The sequence below is a fragment of the Phasianus colchicus genome, chromosome 1, assembly GCF_987193195.1.
Source record: "Phasianus colchicus chromosome 1, bPhaCol1.hap1.1, whole genome shotgun sequence".
Lineage (NCBI taxonomy): Eukaryota > Metazoa > Chordata > Aves > Galliformes > Phasianidae > Phasianus > Phasianus colchicus.
In genome coordinates this window covers 85,479,484-85,500,230 of record NC_143436.1, presented here as the reverse complement: position 1 = coordinate 85,500,230, position 20,747 = coordinate 85,479,484, and the positions used below count along the sequence as shown (strand labels likewise).

The 20,747-nt window shown below is 42.8% G+C and overlaps 1 protein-coding gene across 6 annotated transcripts; it reads left to right on the top strand.

Annotated features, from left to right (window-relative positions):
* Positions 1–592: 592 nt before the first annotated feature.
* On the top strand, positions 593–18,539 carry LOC116242386 (protein spire homolog 1-like). 6 transcript variants are annotated; one of them, XM_031613104.2, is made up of 17 exons: positions 594–1,253; positions 1,730–1,761; positions 2,224–2,388; positions 3,148–3,273; positions 3,544–3,609; positions 6,187–6,348; positions 8,371–8,430; positions 8,946–9,075; positions 9,510–9,571; positions 10,822–10,897; positions 11,447–11,598; positions 12,355–12,486; positions 13,781–13,845; positions 14,654–14,681; positions 15,056–15,198; positions 15,910–15,986; positions 16,267–16,402. In XM_031613104.2, exons 1-17 carry the CDS (start codon positions 1,013–1,015, stop codon positions 16,296–16,298), a joined length of 1,749 nt encoding a protein of 582 aa, XP_031468964.2. In that variant the 5' UTR covers positions 594–1,012; the 3' UTR covers positions 16,299–16,402. The 6 variants fall into 6 exon arrangements, with proteins under 6 accessions (XP_090007026.1, XP_031468964.2, XP_031468962.2 ...); XM_090150900.1 differs by lacking the exons at positions 15,910–15,986; positions 16,267–16,402 and adding an exon at positions 18,417–18,539 and having other exon boundaries at positions 593–1,253; XM_031613102.2 differs by lacking the exon at positions 15,910–15,986 and having other exon boundaries at positions 595–1,253; positions 16,267–17,053.
* The last annotated feature ends 2,208 nt before the right edge of the window (positions 18,540–20,747 follow it).

The window sequence follows — 20,747 nt, the reverse complement described above, 5'->3', positions numbered from 1 at the left end:
GCTGTCCCTTGCCATCGCGCAACGCCCAGATCCCACAACGCAAAACGAAACACGCGATGTGCTTCACGCGAGCAGCAGTCGGCATTTGGGGTGGGGAAGAGGGACTGAGTGTGCGTTCGGGTGCCCGGTCCCAGCCCGAGTCCCTGGTCTCCTTTGCAGTGCCAAGCTAAAGGCTTGGGGCAGAGTGGTTGGAACGCTGTACTGCAGAAAAGGATTTGGAGGTGTTCGCTGACAAGCAGCTGAACGTAAGCCAGCAGTGTGCCCAGATGGCCAAGGCCAGCTGCACTCCTGGCTTGTATCAGGAGTTGTGCAGCCAGCAGTAGCAGGGAGGTGATGGCCTCTCTGTATGCAACACTGATGAGGCCGCACCTCAAGACATTTCATAGAATCATAGAATGGCCTGGGTTGAAAAGGACCACAATGATCATCTATTTCAACCCCCCTGCTATGTGCAGGGTCACCAACCTGCAGACCAGGCTGCCCAGAGCCACATCCAGCCTGGCCTTGAATGCCTCCAGGGATGGGGCATCCACAGCCTCCTTGGGCAACCTGTTCCAGTGCGTCACCACCTCTGTGTGAAAAACTTCCTTCTAATATCTAACCTAGACCTCCCCTGTCTCAGTTTAAAACCATTCCTCCTTGTCCTATTGCCTCACACTTCAGTCAAAGATAAACTTTCCCTCACCTACTAGCATTACCATTAATGTATTTGCTGTGGACAACTACATTAAACTGAGTTCAAATTTTGCCCCATCTCATTATTTTAGAATCCAATTTGTTAAACGCTTCCTGCTTTTCCTTCAAAGAGGTTTGTGTAAATGCAGATTTAAGTGGTGTCCCTTTAAAAAGCTAGAGTTAAATTGGCATTAGCGTTCACACCTGTGTGGAGCAAAGTGTGTGAGGGAACAAACCTCGAGTCAGAACTGATAAAAGGCTGCTGCCTGAGCGTTCTCTCATCCTGGGAACAAGGCTGTTAAGCTTCCTAGTCTAGTAAAGAGTTGTAAAAAAGAACATGGAGTCTCCATGCTGTGAGCAGAGGGCTGCGAAGGTCTCTCTAGCTGAGATTCTGAGGTGCTTTGAGCACCCTATAAGCGAAGAGCAAGCCTGGGCTATTTGCTTTCAGTGCTGCTGCAGAATGAAAGAATTAGCCCAAGGGCTGTACCCATCACTCCATTCTGTATTCATAAAAGGTCCTGGGAGCATCTTTATTCATGCTGATGGCACTGTTTCCTTCCGGGTGTATCATAAGTCTGGTAAGAGTATAAGTAGCTGTGGATGGCAGGAGTTGAAATTCAGTGACAAAGCGGATAAAAACTTTTCATTTTTCCTCTTCTCTGTATGCTCATGTTGTTCTTACTGTATAGACTGCTCTTCTGTCTATGCTTTATTCTAAAGGTTTATACATAAGATGTAATGCAGATATGCCTCTCAATTTTTCTGATAAAAATTTTCAGACTGTGGCGTTCCTTGCTAGGCTGACTGCAGGGACAAGAGCGGGTAGTAAAGAATGAAGGCAAAGATCCATTGCCTTCCTTGTGATTAGATAGGTACTAACAAAGAAAAGAAACTAACCAGTGGTACTTAAGCTGGGGCTAATGGTCACAGTAAATAAAGAGTATCTTGCATTGCTTGGCAGGATTCTTGAAAAACAAGCCTGTTTATCTAAAAACAGTTGCTCAATGCCTGTGCAGTTATCTTCCTGCCCTACCTCCTTTTGTTTCCCTTTCAGATGCTGGCAGCATTCAGCAGTCAGAGGATAAGGTAAGCCTGTGTCTTTGCTTTTGTACACGTGCAGATGTAATCCTGCCATGTAGAAAGCCAGCATGGGAGATGCAGGCATCTAGCTGCCTAAAACTGTAAAGGTATTTACATTTACTGGGTACTGTGGGCGTGACTGTCCCCTGTAATCTGAAAAATGAAATAAAATGTTAGGAGTGAGCTCCAGTAAGACTATGGGACTGGGAAACAAACAGCGTGCACCAGTGCTGCTACTGTGGAATAGTGTATAGGCGTTTTGACCTGGTAACATCATTTAGAGGTGCTGCAGGAGACCATTTAAAAGCTTAACATAGCTCACTGGGGAATGGCCCAGGCTACTTGAGGAGCAGTCAGTTGCTTCTTGAGCCCTTCTCATCCTGAGAGACGTGCTCAGCCCTGTGGGGCAGCAGCAATAGGGAAGTGAGGGCTGTGGAGTTGTACTGCTTCCTTGGCTTCTGTCTGCAGCTGCTAGAGTACCTGGGAGTGGTGATCTATGAAGCCCTGGACTGGGGAATTGACAGCCACGTTGAGCGGGAACTGAGTGATCCGCTGGATAAACTGCTCTGCCTCATGTTGAAACTGGATGATGAGGGAATGAAGCCAACAGTCACCCTGCAGGATGTTATCAAGGTTTTCTTCTTGCTCAGTAAACACAGCTGCTTTAGAGGAGCTGATGGCTAATCATGCTGTTAACAAGGATGACAGACTGTTTCTGGAGAGTAGCTGGGCAGTTTATTGAATGGGGGGATGGTGTGGCTTTTCTCTCAGAGGTGGAAAGCGTAAAACATCTAAAGTGCACTCAAATGTCTATGGGAAGGAACTAAGAAGGAAGTCTGAATATAGCTCTCACAGCTATGTCTACAGGGTCCTTCAGTATGTAGTCTCCAACAGTAGTGTTCAATACCTGGAAGACTACAGATATTGGAACAAGTCACTTGTCCATAATATTTGGTTCCTGCAAAAGGATTTGAATGTCACAGCTCAAACTAATAGCCTCCTCTCAGCCAGAATTTAAGAAAACAAGAAACCGTCTGTGCCCTGGTCTAAGCAAGGTGGAGTGCCAAGGGGCAAAACGAGATGACAAGTGACTCCACCTGCTGTGTTTTGTTGTGGTTTGGATGCTTTCCCTTCCAGGTACTTATTTCAAAGCACAGCTTGTGGAGATCAGGATATGTAAATCACACAACAACTGAAGTTGTAAAAATAAGATTTGGCATTTTGCTTCTTTGCTCCTCTGCATCTACAGTAAAATAAACAAAAAGATACAAAGGAGCAATGAGGAAAATGATTTTTAACCATAGATTGAGGAAAAAATGAATTTTGCTTTCTTCAACCTTCGTGTGTTTTTATTTCAAGGAGATTTCTTTTAAACAGTTCCTCTTCTTTCAGGCCTGTGAGCATCACCTGTCCATGCCTTCTGAGGCTACCAGTCATTACAAAATGACCTGTAAGAGTCTTTTTACTGAATTTATCGAACTTCAGAAGCTTGTGTCCATCATCCAGACCTCCAAAGAGGTATATTTGGCATCACCCCCTATCTACTATGCCTTCTACCTCCATAAATTGACCTAGTTATAATCTTCCCACTGTACTAGAAATGGAGTCCCTAGCTGATGGTCTGTTTTCACGATATGAAACATTTGTCTGCACCACGCTAGCACTTTATTGTAAATTGTGAATGTTTGGGGCTTCTAAGCTTTTCGAGTCACCATTAATAATTTATACTGGATAAATGGGAAAGCACTGGACAGTGCAATGTGATGACCTCTTGTGCTCACTTCTTAGAGTCTAAAAAAAATGGATGAGGAAGATTTGCTGGAAACCCACATGCAGAAGAAGGAAAAACAGTGGGTAAGGGATTTAATTCCTTTGTTAGAGGAGGTTGGGCTTGTTTGTCTACCCTTGCTCTCTGAGGCTTCCCAGTGACTCCTTTGTTTAAACAAACAAACAAAAATAGAGCTTGAACATCAATTACACTTGTTAGGTTGTTCAAGAACTTAAGTAGTTAAAGACTTGTCTGCAAAACAAGCTGGGATGTGAACTTGAAGTTAAGCTATTTCATGTGTTTACCTCATGTGGGTGCTTTTTCTGCACAAAGAGCCTCTTTGTGGTTCAATTTAAAGCACTTCTAAAAGTGAAATCGGAGGCACTCCTTGGAATAAGTGTCCACAAGTAGTTACTCATGCTGTTTCTTCCTGAAATGAGTCCCACACTCCATCTCTTGGCAGGAATTGATACCTGTCACAAGGAATCTGCTTCTTTCTGTAGTTGGATTGACAACTCCCAGAAGACTTCCTGTTGGTGGTCAGAGTAAGGTGGACTAGATCACTTTAATCATGTGGAGTCTGTGCTAGTTCAGGGCTGGAGGGGATGAAAGTAACTCCATCCATCCTTATGGTTGTGGAGCTCCAGCTGCTCAACAAAGGCATGAAGGAGGGCGAGGCTGGAGATGTAGCTCCTACCTTCTGTTTTCTGTGTTACTTGTCCTTCCGTTCTGTCCTTCTGTAGATCTTGAAATATGTGTTTGGGGCAGAGAAAGCAACTTATTCTACTCTTTTCCGAGGCCCTACACAGTCAGGGCTCAGTCAGAAACAAATAGCTCTTCTGGCTGGAGCTCTGCCCAGCATAAACAAATGCTCTGTAGTCTGGAGTCTGTGGAGACAAACGGCAAGCCCCAAGAGACTTGTGGACTTGCTCTTTTTGTCTAAATAGCACTTGCTTTGAAGCGTGCTCAAACTATTCGTATGAAAATGTTTGTGAAATGTGTGTTTGGGCATATGCTCAAATTTGTGATCTATTAAAATAAGCTGGCAAGCTATCTTAAACCACAAACTCATCAACTGCTGTAGCACTTTTCTGCAGGGAATACATGAATAAATACATGGGCTTTGACATGTGGCCTGGAGGCCGGTGTATTTGGCCTCTGCTCCTTCAGGAGACATGAATTCCAAAAGCAGGATGTCTGTTGCAAATCCTTTGCCTCTAGTTTCCAAGTCCCTAAAGACCAGTTCACAGCATCACTCTGACCAACTCTTGAGTTTAAAATAACCAGGGTGCTGACCTCACTGGGATTCCAGATTGGAACTGATGCCTTAAGTGGTGCCAAGCAGTTAATGCTGTCTGTGGACCACACTCTTCCATCTCGACTGCTGTGAAATGGGCTTTCTGAAACACATACGCAACCTGATATCATGCAGAGTTGTTTTGTCTCAGCAGAGCTGATTCATATGCATCACAAGACAATCTTCCACTTGAGATCTAAGCACCAAGATCTCTTGGGAACAGCTATCTTACCACTCAAGGTGTTGAACAGAATGAAAAGTGCTTAGTGTTGAATAGGAGACAAACACCAATCTATTTGCTTAGCTCTTTCTTTGGTAGAACTTTAAGAGATTTGTATGTGTGTGTTCCCCTACACAATAAATTATGATAGTCAAGGAGATATGGTTAGTATATGGCTACCATCTGACTGCTCTTTTTTCTGGAAGTGAGATACTGCTGTTGCAAAACTCAGCTAAAACAATCCAACTAAATGTCTTTTTCCTTGAAGGCAGCCTATCAGTCAGAGTTTACGTAAAATTTTTCTGCTATTACACTAAAATATCTGAAGGCATGATTTGAGAGAACACACTTCATCCTGTAAATGGAAGATGGATAGGAATTTAAATCAGAAGTTCTGTTCTGAGGCAGTTTTCTAAAACATGTTGCTTCCTTCTTTACTGTTTATAATACAATCACTTTCATATTTAGTTTGCCTTTGGGAACTAAATAAGCTGTTGACTTTGCTCTTCCATTACAATGTTGTCTAAACAGGCTATTGAGTGGATTATATTGTTTTTTTTTCCTGCCTTTAACTTTTGTTGTGCTATCCTACATGCCTGAGCATCCTGTGGAAACAAGTATTAATACAGGAACAGGATGAGAAGATATGAGTTATCAGCTTATGTCTCCAGGCTGTAACCACTAACATAAGTTGCTGTTAGAGATTGCTTTCTCTTTGTCTTCCTCAAGTTTGTGGGCTCTCCAACCCTTGATTTCCAAAAGTTCTGAGGATTTTAATCATAAGACTTGGGATTTCACTGTCAGTGTTTCCTAGAATGCAATAAAGGAAAGAAGAGGGGGAAACCAAAACAAAAACTCTTCTGGTACATGGAATGCTTGCAGAAAGTACTTTATGAAGATGGGTCTTAAATACCTGGTAACAAAAACTGTGTTTAGTTGAAATACATTCATAAAGTTTATGACAAAAACCAGGGATAAACCTGGTACTATGCCCTAATCTTCAAGTGAGTTAAGGGGAACTGTTGAGAACACACTTTATTTCTGCAAGATTTCAGTTACTCAGTTTGTCCCATTAACAGAGAGGGAGAGAGTGCTCTTCCATGAGTTCTAGCCATTGTTGACTTGTTTTTCACTGGGTTCTCCTAGGCATCCCTGTGGCCCAGTGTCATCTGTGAACTGAAGAATGGTGTAAAGCTGCAGAAGGCCACTGAGCGACCACAGCGTCCTGTCCCTCTGAAAGAATGTACCTACTCCCCTTATGAATTACTTCTAGATGATATTCGGCACAAGAGGTACAAACTTCGGAAGGTGAGTGACTACAGTCAGGGGACAATTTTGAAACCACCTGGTTTCCAAACAATATTTGTTTTGACTGAAAGGCACTCTTCAGGTCTTTCTCAAAGGCACATCCTCTTAGCTACAGCTCAGTATTTGATTGCTATGTTTATCCAACCAAACACTTCATTTCCATACCTTTCTAATTTGGGGCAGCCAAACTTTTATGAAGCTGGATAGCAAACTTGTTTCCCCTCCAGGGGTCAGTCAGTTCCTTCTCCGGTGCAATTAAGCTGCCTTGCACAAAACAACTCTATTAAAGAAACTCTTGCCTGCTCATGCTTTTGTACTCAAGACACTTGTCTTTACAGGCTGCTTGAGTTGTGCTGTGCTTGGCATCTCTTAATAGATTTCTTGCCTTAGCTGCTGTGAGATGTATGAAAGTGTAAAATCACTATGGAGTTAGTGCTCTGCTCAGCCTAAGGCAGAGGCCTGTAGGAGTGCATATGGGCTACTGCAGGAGCTTAGGCAGGATGAAAAAAAAGAAGTTCAACTGCTTTCAGGGCAGCTGTGGTGCTGACTCAAGTGGTAAAGGCTTCCAGCAATGTTGATGTTGGTGAAGATGCATAGATATAAAAATGACTGAGTGCCTCTGAAGGTTTGTGATGCTGTTTACTTGCTGCAGCTTGAGCTGGGAATGATGAGAAGATCTGAAACACTGGCATAAGGCTTTGTGGCATTGGTGTGTTTTGCAAACAGACATCTTGGCAGAAGATGAGACGCAACTCCACTTATAATAAAGACCAATATTTTATAAAGTGAAAAGTTTGCTTAGCATGCTAGACATCAACATTTTTTCCCTCCTTGCTGGTGCTCCTAGAGTGCGGGGGATTCAAATCTTCAGCTGAACCCTCATAAAACCCTAACTCTCACTTTTGATTGTGGCGCCAGCCTTCAGATAAGGCTTTAATGCTTATCTGGAGACTAATTTGTTTGGAAATGCATGAGTAGTAATGGAAAGGAGAAAATACATTACAACTACTCATTTCATTGATACTGTTATGTACTGTAAAGCACTATGCAGTACAGAAACATAACTGAAGGTGGCAGGATGAACTGGCTCTTGATTTTTTTTTTCTTTTTTTATTCCCTGTGGTTGACAAGAAGCACAAGCTTCAATTTGAAGCACATTTGTCAAAAATACTGGGAGAAGGAAAGGAGTACTTACTGTTTCAGCCTTTGTTTGAGAAGTCTCTTAAACAAGGATTTCTCCATGTGTAAAGCTACTTTAAAGTTCCTGTAGCAAACAGTGGTCTAATTTGCAAATTAATTAAAGCACAGCTATTGGTATTTTACCTGCACTCTCATGTATTCTGCAATTGTATACACAGGGAAAGAAAATGGCATAGCCTCGAAGTTAAGAATAAGTGGACAAGGCAGATAAATCAAGTTGTACATTGTATATCTTTTTCTTTTTTTTTCTGTCCTCTCTACAGCAAGCACAGGCCTTGATGAGAGAAACAGTCTGCCTCACAAAAATACCTGCACTGCAATTCTATCTTGCTATTGTTCCTAGTTTATGTAGGGCTGTAAACCAGTGTCTGGGACTCTAGCTTATGCATACAGCTGCCTGCTGCTACAGTTCTTGTTACGGTTTTATTAACCCATTCAGCAACTCTCCTCCTTGGAGCTGAGTTATCACTGATGAAAGTATTATGATCATGTCCTGACATTAAAAATATGACTACAGCATTTTTTTCAGTGGCTTCCTAGAGCATTTTGAGCTGCTAGGACTAGAATGCTGTCTGCTTCCTATGCACGCTCCAAAGGATTGTGCAGGGCTTCTGATTATCTCTTGCCATAGGCAAAGCAGTCTCTACAAAAAACCTCTAAGCAAACTTCATCATTCTACATTTTCCGACTCTTTTCTTTTTTCTAAATTTCATCTCCACGTTCCTTATTCTCTTTTTTTGAGTTATTCATTGTGCCACTGATTAGGAAGGTGTACAAGCTGTGGAGAAACTTATTGCTCAGGCACAATTTCTGCTTTTTCAGGTGATCGTCGAGCAAAAATGCAGAACCCCCAGCAATGCTCCCAAGCCTCATCTAAAACCTGTAGGTGACTTGGTGCTGTATCTAATGATAGCAAAGCAAGATAACTTCAGAGTTGACTGGATGGTTTCTGGGAATATGGTTTTAATGTTTTAACTACTGGTTTGGATTTAGGAGAGGGCTAAATTGTAACTAAATGTTGGGCAGAACCCCCTGCCAACACGTGGGTTTAGGAAAATAGGAGGTGGCAAATCTTCAGAGAAAGATGAGCAGTCTATTTCCACTGTTGCTACTTCTACCTGGAACACTTTGTGGTCCTTAAAGTAATCCTATACTACTTGATCAAGCCTTGTTTCAAATTTGAAAGTTGCTGAAATGTTCTTTAACAAACGCCTTCTCTCAAGTACCTCAAAAAAAAACCAATAAATGAGGTATGGAAAGCACAGAAATAGAGGGCTCAGTGCCCTCTTGAGTGAGAGGTTCTTGTAAAGCAGTACCCTTGCTGAAGGTCTAGTTCTGTCACTACTGTCTCCCCACTTTAGCTACTGGCTCTTTGCAGTGCTATGCTCTGCCTGCAGGTGCTGGAGCGGAAGCTGAAGGAGTGTGTGCCATCAGAGCCTACCTTACACAAACAGCTCATGGCAGAAATTAAGCAACCACAGAAGCTTCAATCGTCATCAGCAAGGGAAAGTGGGAGCAGGCCTAAAGGTATGTGCTACAAAGTCATCATTGACTTCAGTTGTATGCTTGATAAAAATAATGGATGACATATAATGTAAGGGAGGAGGGAATGCAAACTTTATTTGTAAATGATAAGAATATTTCTAGAAAATCTCTTTGTGGTTTATTAAGTCTTGCAGATGTTTCAAATTGTTATTTATTAAATAGAGACTTGAATTTGTTAGCTGACTTAGAAAGCAGGATTTCAATAATTTCCTAAAACTAAAATATTAAATAACAGGGCAAATATAAAATTCTGATATGTGGGTATAAGATCTGTTACTTTCTTGCCACAACATTATGTAATATCTTGTTGTGTGTGCTTGTATTCTTTCTTTCACTTCCCTCACCCCACCCAAAAATGTCTGTAATTCCAAACACAACCTTGAAATCTCTGAATAATAGTTTTTTAACGTCCCAAGATGCCAGTGCAGCATTTCAGATTGTCAACGCAGTAGCGCAGCATTCAAGATCAGGAGTTCAGGTAAGGCTTTAAATGAAATAGTTGAATAAGTATAAACAGTCTATTCTAAGCATTGTATCTGTACAGATACGTACCTTAGAATATCAGGTTCCAATCTTAATGTGAGCAGTCTTGTTCTTCAAAAGTAAGCAAACATGGTACTGTTATGTTCACTGGAGTCCTCAACTCTACAGAAACACCTGTGATGTTTAAACACTTCTTTTTATGACATGAGTGTGGCCTATAACTCTAAGGTCTGCTTTTGTCACTAAAAATAGGTATTCTCAAGATCTTGATACATGTAGGAAAAATTTTGGCCCTTATTAGCCAAACTCCTACTTTTACCTTACAGTGAGGCAACTGATGCTTGATGCATTTGCATTTCATGTGATTTAGTTATAGGAAGCAACTTTAGTGGTGAATTTTCACTCTTCTGCCTGTGGAACAACTAAAGGAGCACCATTTTTAAGTAAACTGTGCTATGCAGGATTTAGGTTCTTGAATTCCATAGCCTGGTCTTGACTGTGTGGGTCTGGGATTTAGTCTGAGCACAGTTAGAAATTCTATGGAACAGAACTGAAACCCTACCACATTATGCCTAGCACAGATGCTCTGGCAAACAAACAGGAATCTGTTTTCTGTAAACATTTGTCTGAAATGCATTTGCTTAACTGAGGAAAATGGATGTGAATTAATGAAAGCAGAAAATCTTAGTTATATTCGCACAAGAATGTGCTACTTGTAGGAATATTCAGTGCTCGAGAACTGTTGGTGTATTATTGTGAACTAGAAAGACCTCTATGGAGACTGCAACTTCGTTCTGCTTTTCTAGAGAAGCTAGAACCTATGCTCTCTACGTGCAGCATTGGGTTTGAACTAAGTCATTAGTACACTTAATTCTTTTCCAGTATTCGTACATGTGAGCCAGAACTAAGAAAAATGGCAAAGTATTCTGAAAGCTGTAAAAAATCTAGTGAAGTTTGTTGCTGACCCATTGAAAATCTGGGACCAAAATCAGCATTGAACTTGATTGAAGTGATAACAGATGAATCTGAAACTTAACCGGCTTGACTGGAGCTTCCTGTTTGGAGAAAATTTACTTGCAATTGCTCCTTAGAACACTAAGTTTCTAAATATTCTATGTTGTTTTCTTTCTTCCTTCTACTTTTGACTAAGCCTTGTGCTGTTTCTGGTTGATTCTGAGTCCTGGGTTTTGTTTAGTAGTAGTTAGTCTGAGCAAGCTTAAGAGTACCTTGTCCTCTGGTCTACAGGAAATGATTCCAAAGCTGTCTTCCAGCACCCAGCTTGCCTCAGCCAGGTCATCAGCAGTGTCCTACAGCAGCACAGGTCAGTGCTGTTTTTGCTATGTGTGTAAACCAGGTGGTGACAAAGTACAGTCAGTGTCAGTGGCCTACTGCCATATGGCCATTGCCATAAACTTAACTCAGGGCTTACTGCACCTCTCTGATCACTTAAAGGTACTTGACAGAAGAAGCTCCAACACTAAATCATGAGTCTGGGGAGGCGTCCTTAGAAAACCATTCCTCTGCAGTTGACTGATGCTTGTACATCTCCTGCAGCTTCAAAACAATGATAGCATATCCCAAAAGGCATAATTGAATTCACAGTGAAAGCTTAATGAGCCTTTTGAATGTTGAAGTAGAACACTTGATTTTATTAAACTAAATGGTGCTAATGAAGGCTCATCACTTCCTACTGACAAGCATAATTACAGTAATCTCTGCTTTTTATGATCTGAATTAATGGAGTTTGAGAAGGAGAGATGCAGGCCTGTCTTCAGAAGGCAGTGTCATGCTCTTGACTGTTCAACTTTTGTGGGGAACATTTAGAAGCTGCCAGCCCATTTTTTTCTGCAGTCTGAAACTTTCTACCCAGGTCTTGCTGCAGATCATACACTTCCTTCCATGAGCATACCCATGCTAGGAGACCTTCAGCCTAACAGTGTCCTGAATGTTGGCCAGCGGCAGCTGCATCCTTACAGAGGAAGGTCCAAATCTTTAGACGCTGGCCTTCAAAGCAAGAAATTTGTAAGTCCAGCATATCAGCTGCCAAGCTGTTCTAATATATCTGATGATGATTCCAGTGTGCACCTTGAACCTTGTGTATGTGTATTGAGCATGTTATGTTGGTTTTATTTAAGCCATATTGTATGCTCAGCTTACATTGGAATATTATTTTTTACTTGGAGGCAGTATAAAACTTGTAGTGTCCTTGTAGGGATCTGCATTGCTTTCTCCCACCCCTGGATAAACTTCTAATCTTATCATAACCTTGACCTCTTTGTTCAGCAGCATAGTGGGGATGCAGGTGGGCTAGGCTCCCCACCTACATAAAAACTGGTGATCTTGTTGAAAAGGAAAGTAAAAATAGCTGCTATTTGTGTGGGACCAGTAGGTCTTTGGCAAAATATAAGGCAAGAGCAATTGTGCTGTGGAAAGAGAACCTGTACCATAGGTGAGGAGCGGAAAAGGTACCATTTGTGCTGTGTCTGTATCCAAGGGTAGTAGAGTTTTCTGGAGATGGGATTAAATGCTTCGGGGGCCAAAGGACATGCTTCCCTAGTGTTCAGGAGGTTCAGGAAACTACTTGAGTTTTTGACTAAAATCTCAAAAACTAGAACAGTATTCCCTTAAGTGTGCTCTACTAGCAACATATACAGTCCATCAGCAGAAGTGAGTTCTGGATATAAATGCTGCTGAGCCTCTTGGGGCTGAGCTTTGAGAATAGTTTTTACAGTGTGTGTATTTAGCTCTTTCTGATGCTTAACTTCTGCCTTTGGACAGGACTTTTACTTTCCTACTGCAAGGCCATCACCTACCATTGCTGAACTGATTGGAACCAGATATGCAATGATAGTGCTGAAAAGGGGAGGCTTTTCCCAAGGGGGGAGTGATGGTGTCTTTCCAAGAGGAAAGGTATGTTTCCTTCTCCTTGTAGAGTGCTGTCCTTGCCTTGATAGAAGCTGCCTGGTTTCATGTCTTAGTGTTGAACTGCTGAGGTACTCTGCCTCAGTTCTTCCTGTTCATGCAGCTGATCTGAGTTTGTCCCTAGGCTGTATAGGATCTTTTAATACTTGTGCTGTGATGCCTTTTAATCAAGCTTAGGCTGTGTAAATTCCCTAAGTAGCAGCCTAGCCTTCACTTAATATTTCATCTGTTCTCTCTCTGCTAGTATAGCTGATTGCCATTCTTGTTGTTCCAGCTCTGAATTAACGAAGATATAGATTGAAATTTGGTACACAGAGAAGCAAAGGCTTTTAATTCAGACTCTTAACATTTGAGTTGTGCTGACCTAAGCCATCCTGCTGAGGGAAGAATGTAAAGGCTGGAGAAATGAGGGAGGTAGAGAATGCTACAGCATAGGACTGTTGCCTGTCCACTCTGCTTACTTATTCACAGCCTGTTCTAGAGGGCCTGCTTTCACCTCAAGAGCAGATGTCTTCAGAGCAAGCCCTTTGCAACACAGATGTGAGGAATTTCATGCTGCTAGGCTTTGGGGTCAGCTTCTTGTACTCACTTAAGTAGCAGTATACACAGAGTCCAAGAGTTCTGATAGCACAGCTATGATAATTCCACTCCTGTCACATGAATCCCTGTTTTCTTCTCACCTTACTTACCAATGTTGCTTTAATTTGCTTTCTCTCTGCTTATTCTAAAATGGCTCACTTACCCCCTTTGTGTTCTCACTGTTGAAGTTTTTTTTAGCTTTCTCAAGCTCTGCTTCTCAAGATAATATCACTTCTGACTGCCAGCTGTGTATGAATGTTCTTTTTATAAAGTTCAAGAGACTCATCAGCTTCCTTATGACTCATTTATTGCTTCAGGATTGGATTCAAAGTTGCCCTGACTTAATCTCTTTGGGATTGTTGCAGTCTACCTCAAAGAATCTCTCTTCTTCCCTCTCTCAACTAGCTACTGTTACGCTATTGCACAATACAGCTATTGTTTGTTCAAGAGCCTCTTTTTAAACTCCTGTTGTCTGGCAGCTGCTCCAAACCTCTGCATCATAAAAACACAGTTACAAATAAGGCCTCTTTTGCCTTTTTAGCTTTTAATTCCTGTGTCTCTGCTATTCTTCAATGGATCTGTTATTCTGTGTGGATCTAAAGCCTTGAGAAGGTTAGCTTATATGCCCGCTCTTTGGCAGGCAGTGATACTGTTGGTAGAAAGATATTTCCTGTTGGCATTCACAACATTTTCCATTCCACAGATCTGTTTCAGCTGCCATAAGCAGATGTTTCTTAAGTGGCCTTATAGCTGTTACCTCTGCAGCAGGTGAGTTGGTATGAAAGGACTGAATGAGGATGGAGAAAAGAGTGAAAGAATAGCAGTGAAGATGCTCAGAATTCATATGGTAGCAGTCCTTGGATTGAAATGGGTTCCTTAGCCTTTCAGCTCTGCCTTACTACACAGACTAGGCTGAAGAACATGGGAAAACTTATCTCTGAAGTGGTATCTCAATATTAACTCTTAGTAGTAAGCTAGCAATGTCCAAATTTACTGTGCAAGCATAACGCTCAATTTTTCTCAGCAATTGCTGTCTTAATTTTGCTCTGTAGGTTGGATTTTACTTCAGACAAGGGTTTGAGCAGGTTCTGGAGTGCCTTTTCAACACAACTTTCTATTCAGGACTGGAAAAGTGGACTCCAAACCTTGTGACTGGGAAAGGAATTGGACCCAGTATTATCCACTGATTTGTCAGAGTTTTTCTCTTCATAGGAGAGGAATTTCAGGCTCACCCAGGTTCATTTAAGTCTATTTGAATCAGCAGTGAAGTGCTGCATTGAATACAAGCAGTAACTAAATAACCAGTGGTAGTTCAGTAACTGCTGTTAGTGAAAATGGCACTTGCATTTGAAGCCTTCAAGCTACAAATGATGATGTGCTTCAGATGACCTAAAAGTACTATAAATACCATAGGAGGGCTGGCAAACTGAACAGAGAACTCTAGACTTGTTCACTTTGCCTTCAAGTGACTTTGCTGCAATCACAAACTAAGACTCTAGATAAGTCATCCTTAAGTATAGCACCTGTGTTTATTGAGCTTTTCTCAGACATAATGCTGAGTGTTTCTTTTTCTTAGTGTCGTCTGCTGTGACTGCTGCATCAAGGCAAGTCTAGTCTTTACAACAAACGTTATTTCTTTTCTGTTTTCTCTGCACTTCATTTAGTCATAGGAAGCTTTCCTTCATCCCATTAGTGCCTCAAATCTAACCTCTAGCTTGTTTTTGCATCTTCTATTACCGCCTCTTTTCTCAGAAACAACTAGGAAAGAAAGGCTGAAACACCTCTGGTTCCTCTTCCTTTGATCCTGTGTAAAGTTCTTGGGATTACTCTGTGTTCTATTTATGCAAGAGTCAGGGAGTTCACTGCATTAATGCTTATCTTCTAAGTGCAGTAATAAATCAACTACATGCCATGCAATCTTTCCTGCTAAAAAGAAGGGTTTCCCTGAGAACTCAGGTGGCTTCTGTTGTGATTCTAGATGTCCATGCCCTTCAGAATGTGCGTACATCTTCCACTTCACTTCTTAAAACTTTTGAGACTCTCCAGAGAAGAAGACCCAGCTACTCAAGAGCAGAAGAACTCAGAGTTGCTGCGTGAAATAGAGCAGTGGGAGTGTAATAGGTAAGGTAGGACAGATGTATTATGCTTTTATCTTGAAAAGTGTTACCGGATACTTGTCAGCAGGTTTGTTTACCTGTGCATACAGCTGCATTATGTAATCTCGTTGTGTTATTTCTGAATGTTATACCAAATGACTGGTCTAACTGATCTACAGTTCATAGAAAGTATTGCAGTCAGATGCAGAACATCCTTAGTGAAAGACTCATTTGTATGAGAATTTCCCAAATTCTCACTGTGTTCTATATCCACAGCAACTGGGGGTGTTTCCCTGCAATCCAAGAGTACCCTATCTATACCTAGAACATAAATATCCAAAAGGTCTGAGGTGTAACTGACTGAAGAGTAATGCAGCAGATGGTTTTCTCAGCCCTCCTTCAAGCATTCAGACACCTTTTCTATTTGTTTTGTCCCTGGAAGGGGAATTATTGCCAAATGATTTTTTGACAGGTCTGAGTAGAAAATGCCTTGTGAGAATAAGTGCAATATCTAGAACTGGAAGCATATGTTCTGTTCTCCTCTTTCCAAATCTATATTTGTGTATGTTGTACTGGGTGAACAGGTATCTACTTTCTCTGATACTGTTCTCTAATATAGCCAAAATAGTCACAGCAGTTTCTGGTTCAAATGCTTATACTTCAGTGTCCAAAAATCAAGCCAGTGTTCATTACAGATGCTAGCACTGACAGTGCCTTGGTCTGGCTCACAATGCAGATGCTGCAGAAGAGTCCTGAGTGACTGTGTTACTGTCATACTTCCAGATGTCAAAGAAACATTGTACAGCATGTACTGTAAGTCATAACCTTGGATCAATCACAGATATGTTAGCTAGCCCTTCTATTGAATTACTATTAGTCAATAGAGAAGTCTCAGTGAATGAAGTTGTTCTGGTGCCTAATAACTTTCCCAAGTGTGAAGCTGGCTGCTCCATTGAACCCATCCACTTAGCTAAAATCGTTTAGCAATGTTGGATCAGGTCTTGGGGAAGGGTGGAAAAAGTTCTGTATCCTCCAACAGATACCTGGGTTGATTTACTTGCCTCCCATCTTTTTCTTTCCTCTCCTGCTCCAGTGTACCTGTTATTTTGGAGCCCCATGGCCTAGCACAGCCTCTGTGCTGTCACACAAGGACCATGGCAAACTGGCTGACTGCAGACATCTGTACTCAATGTGAGCATTATTTGTTGAATGTGGCTTCCAACCAGCAGCAGAACATCCCACTCAGGAGAATTTCCCAGTCTTGGACTAAACTGGAATGACTCTGCTTTATATTTTTCCTGTCACCTGTTCTGTACCTGAATTAAATTAAACAGCTTTATGCACTTTACTGACATAAAGGCCTGAGTAAAAGACTTTCCTGCTGCTTAGTCTAAGCAGGAAGTACAGTTAGTATTTATGTATTGTAAAGCATTATGAAGCATTGCAATTTTTAGAATTGTTTTAATCCTTTTTATTTTTCTTTGGGGGAAAATAAATGTTGAAGCACCATCATGGTCCAGCATTCCTCCTTTGCACCTGCAGTTGTCATTGTTCTGTGGCACTGCTTGCATTCATTGCTAAGCAGTCTTTGTCCTCTGTCATGAATATTGGGAACTTTTAAGCTAAAACCTCTGTTTGTGAGAGTCTTGGAAGTGGAACTCTCAGTTACGTGATCATAACACTGTACATTTTGCAAATACTTCTTCCTTCCTGATAACTCACTACAAAGCACCTGAACTCATTCTTGAGATACATGTACCATCATAGTGATGGCTGTAAAGCAGCCTGCTCAATCTGCTTGCTCTGGAATTGCTCCTGATTTTATTTTTTTTTCCTTTGTGCCAGATATGCCTTGCCAGCAAAGTTTTCCAGGTCGCTGAAGTACCTGGTCTATCTTGATGCCATCGTTGCTTGAGAGAAGATAGCTGTTTTGTACAGAATCTTGATTTTTTTTTTTTTTCTTGTACTGACCTACTTCTTTGCCCTAAGCTAAGTGGAACTACTGCAACCTGTGTGACACTGGAAAAAAAATTGGTGAAATCTTTATTTGGTTAAAACCAGAAATGAGATATTTGATAGTATGTTTCTCCTCAAGAATTGCCGGTGTGGAAGGGGATGTAGGTGTTCCGATTTGTTTTCCACAGGGTTCTACCTGGTGTGGTATGCAGAGCCTGGAAAAGACAGTGCTGAAGGATACAATGGACTTGTAGCTAGAATGAGTCATACCAAAGAAAATAATGGTTGAGAAGGGGAAAAGAAGGGCAGTTCCCCCGGAGAGGGGAAGAAAGACATGTTTAAGCTGAGCTCAAGGTGTGCCTCCAAAGTGCCAGAAGGGTCAATATCTCCAACTCACTTGTGCTGGCCTGACTCTGTTTCCTCTAAATTGCTTGTCTGCAAGCTGCTGCCTACATGCGGGTTTGGACAAGCTCTGCAAGAAAATGAATGCAGAGAGGCTGAAGCTTGTGCTTCCTTTTGGAGCAAGTTCAAGTGTTGTTCTTCTTTCAGTCAATTAGGAGGGGTGCAGCCTGCCTGTCCAGGTCCTCTACTGCATCTGCTAATTGCTGCTGCTGGGAGGCACATCCCTATCAGGCAGGTGGGCTCCTTACGGGCTGCATGGAATGGCAGCCAAGCCACAGCTGTGCTTGCTGGCAGAATGGGCACAGAGTGGGGCTGGGGGCATGAGGTACTCTTGGATGCCTGCTGAGTGAGGTAGTTAAGGCAGAGCAAGAAACGAGCTGAGATCAGCCTGTTTTGATTAATGTGCAAGCTCAAAGAATCTCTCAGAGCCTGGGTGTGGGGAAAAAGCATCCATCACACTGATACAGATGATTTATCAGGACCGTAAAGGCAGTGCTGGGTTCTGTCTCTTGCATGTCTGTTGCAGCACTGTGTGTGCTCTTTTTACTGACTTATCCTTTTACTACCTTGTGATCATGAGTGTCGTGAAATGCTCTCATGGCAGAGCAAATGGGCAAAGGAGGAGGGGGATTGAAGCTGTGTGACCTTTGCTGCTCAACCCTGATCTACTGAACTGTTAGAAAGGCCTGAGTTTTTATCACTCCTCTACTTTCATGGTTGTGTTGCCCCCAGAAAGGCAAGTAAAGCCCCTCTCCCCTGCATAGGAGTGACCTCTACCCCTCCACAAATTTTGGACTGCTGTTCTCGTCAATGACAAAATATGACATCTTGTGGCAGTATGCATACTGGAAATATCCTTTTTTCTTTTTTTTTTTCTAAACACAGCAGGAGGAGACTGTCCATCCCCTCTGTACTTCTTCCTTTCCCTGAACAAGGCAGCCCTTTGGAGGGAATGCTGACTGGGCTTTACCTGGGAGCTACAGGGTGGAGCACACAGGGAGCCTGAAGCCAGAGTGGGAGACAGCAGGTGGAACAGGCCTGGGACCTAAACTTAAGGGCACTGAGAGCAGCGCTTCTGAGGGAGATGGAGGTGACATCACAGAAGCCATTCCTTTTTGGGAGCCCCGGAATTTGATGGTTTGTAGGAATGTCTTCCTGTAAGAATGAGGCAGGACTTTATCTGTTTTCTAGTCTTTTACTGGTTCCTCTCAGTGTATAGACTAGTGCTTCCTTTCCCTGCTCATAGTTAACGATTCTAGTTGTTAGTGTTCTGTACCAGTGACACATACCTTTGGACACGGGGACCTTTTGGTGCTTACACACTGCTGCAGAAAGCACTCCATTTCTAAGCTTTGACAATGGGTCCCTTCATGCATTCCCCTAAAAGCACGACTGCAGCCCTTAGTCCCGTGAGGAAAGAGGTCTAATTACTACACCTAGCAAAGGCGGGAAGCTTTTTCTAAAGAGATGAAGTACGGTTAGCGCTGAATGCAGCCTCCCAATGACGCTTCAGGCCCTGTTACTCAAGGCTCAGGGCTTCTGAGGCTGAAGGCGGCGGCGAGCCTCCAGCAGCGGCCGGCCTTCCAGAGGCGGCGCGGGCTCGCCCTTGGGTCCCGCCGCCTCGCCAGGGGGCAGCCTCGGGCCGTGCCGCCCGCCCCGCCGTGGGGGTTGGCGCTGCGGGCCTCGCAGGGTGCTGTTCATCTGGGTTAGGCTTACGTTTTATTCTTCTACCAGAAGGGGTGAGGAGGGGATATTTTCATGTACGAAGCAAAAGTGGATAAGGTGCTGGACTGGATTAGAATTAAAAATTATTTGGGCAAAGTGGGGAAAGGGTCTGGAAGAAGCCGTTAGCTGATCGCTGAGTTGAGTGGGAAGTCTTACGCTGCAGCAGCAACGCGGCTCCTCAAGGACCAAGTGTTGGGTTAACAAGCAGTTCTTCAGGAAAAGGATCAAACGCCGAGTGCGAGTCTGCTATGTCACGGTGTTGAGGTGATGGAAAATGAGAAGAGATGTGGCGTAATTGGATCCAGCCTGGAGGAGAGCAGGGAGAACAGCTGGAAGCCAAGGAACCATTACCTGCCGCGAGAGCTTGAAAGAACTGAAACACCCAACCCAAAGGAGGGGAGAACTGAACTCTACAAGCACATAAAAGCACACAATCTTTATTCCTCGTTTGTGGTGGAGGAGAAAAAAAAAGGAGAAAAAAAAAAAAAAAACAACAAGGCTTAAATCACAGCAGGAAAGGCTCAATTTAGATGTTAGGAAAAACTTTCTAATGACAGGGGTAATAAAGAATAGACTGCCTGGGGAGCAGAGAGCTCTAAGATCAAGTTCGGCAACATCTGTCAGAGATGCCCGAGCCCTAGGTGATCCTGCCTTGGGTAAGAGGGATGGACTGGTCTGACCTTTCGAGGTCCCTTTCAGCCCTAATTTTTCAGTGGTTCTGTGGGCTGACATTAATCTTCTTAATGGTATTCAAACAGTCAGCAGCTTCTCTTAAGTAACTGCTAGCAAGTCTCTTCTCTTGCCTGCAGTTTAAAATTAGCTTAATTTCCATGCATCACTTTCACCCCGCAGCTCCCAAAGTCCTGCACAGCCAACCAGCAACTGAATTCGTTGACTGCTTGTCAGTACTTCGCTTGTGGCTCTATACATATCCCAAAAGAAAAGGAAGGAATGGAAATGCCCAGTCAGTACCTGTGCCTTCAGTGGGAGAGCAGCCTCCTTTCCTGTCTCTGTATGTGGGAGATACAGTCCCTGTTCTTATCACAGCCTGAACTTGTGTGCAGTCGTTTGAGTGCCTGCCCATGCCCTTCATGTCACCCACAGCTTTCACAGGGAGATTCTTCTGCCCTGTTCTGGCACTGGATGAGGAAGGAACTGCCTCTGACAATGGCTGGCTTCTTCCTGAAAGGAGCTGTGTTGGATATAGTTTAGTGGGCATGGTGGTTATGGGTTGATGGTTGGACTAAATGATCCCAGTGATTTTTTGGGGGGCAGGTGATCTCTGCCCAAATGGAGGAAGGTATCCAGTGGGGAGCTGGCCTTCTGTGTGAGAGTGTGTCCTTACTACGTACGAAGGTGTCTGAAATTTGTCATCAGTCAGCAACAGAGCAAGAGGAGGAGAAAACACTAAAGCCCTACAGTCCCTGTCTAATAAGCAGTAAGTCCTTGGAAAGCAGAAGAACCTGTCCTGAAGGCAGGGATGCTTGTGAG

Excerpts from the sequence above, each read along its gene's own strand:
- LOC116242386 (XM_031613102.2), top strand. The coding sequence starts at position 1,013 with ATGGAGTCTCCATGCTGTGAGCAGAGGGCTGCGAAGGTCTCTCTAGCT. Across the intron at positions 1,254-1,729 it reads CCGGGTGTATCATAAGTCTG|ATGCTGGCAGCATTCAGCAG; the intron begins GTAAGAGTATAA and ends TTTCCCTTTCAG. Across the intron at positions 14,682-15,055 it reads GCTGTGACTGCTGCATCAAG|ATGTCCATGCCCTTCAGAAT; the intron begins GCAAGTCTAGTC and ends TTGTGATTCTAG.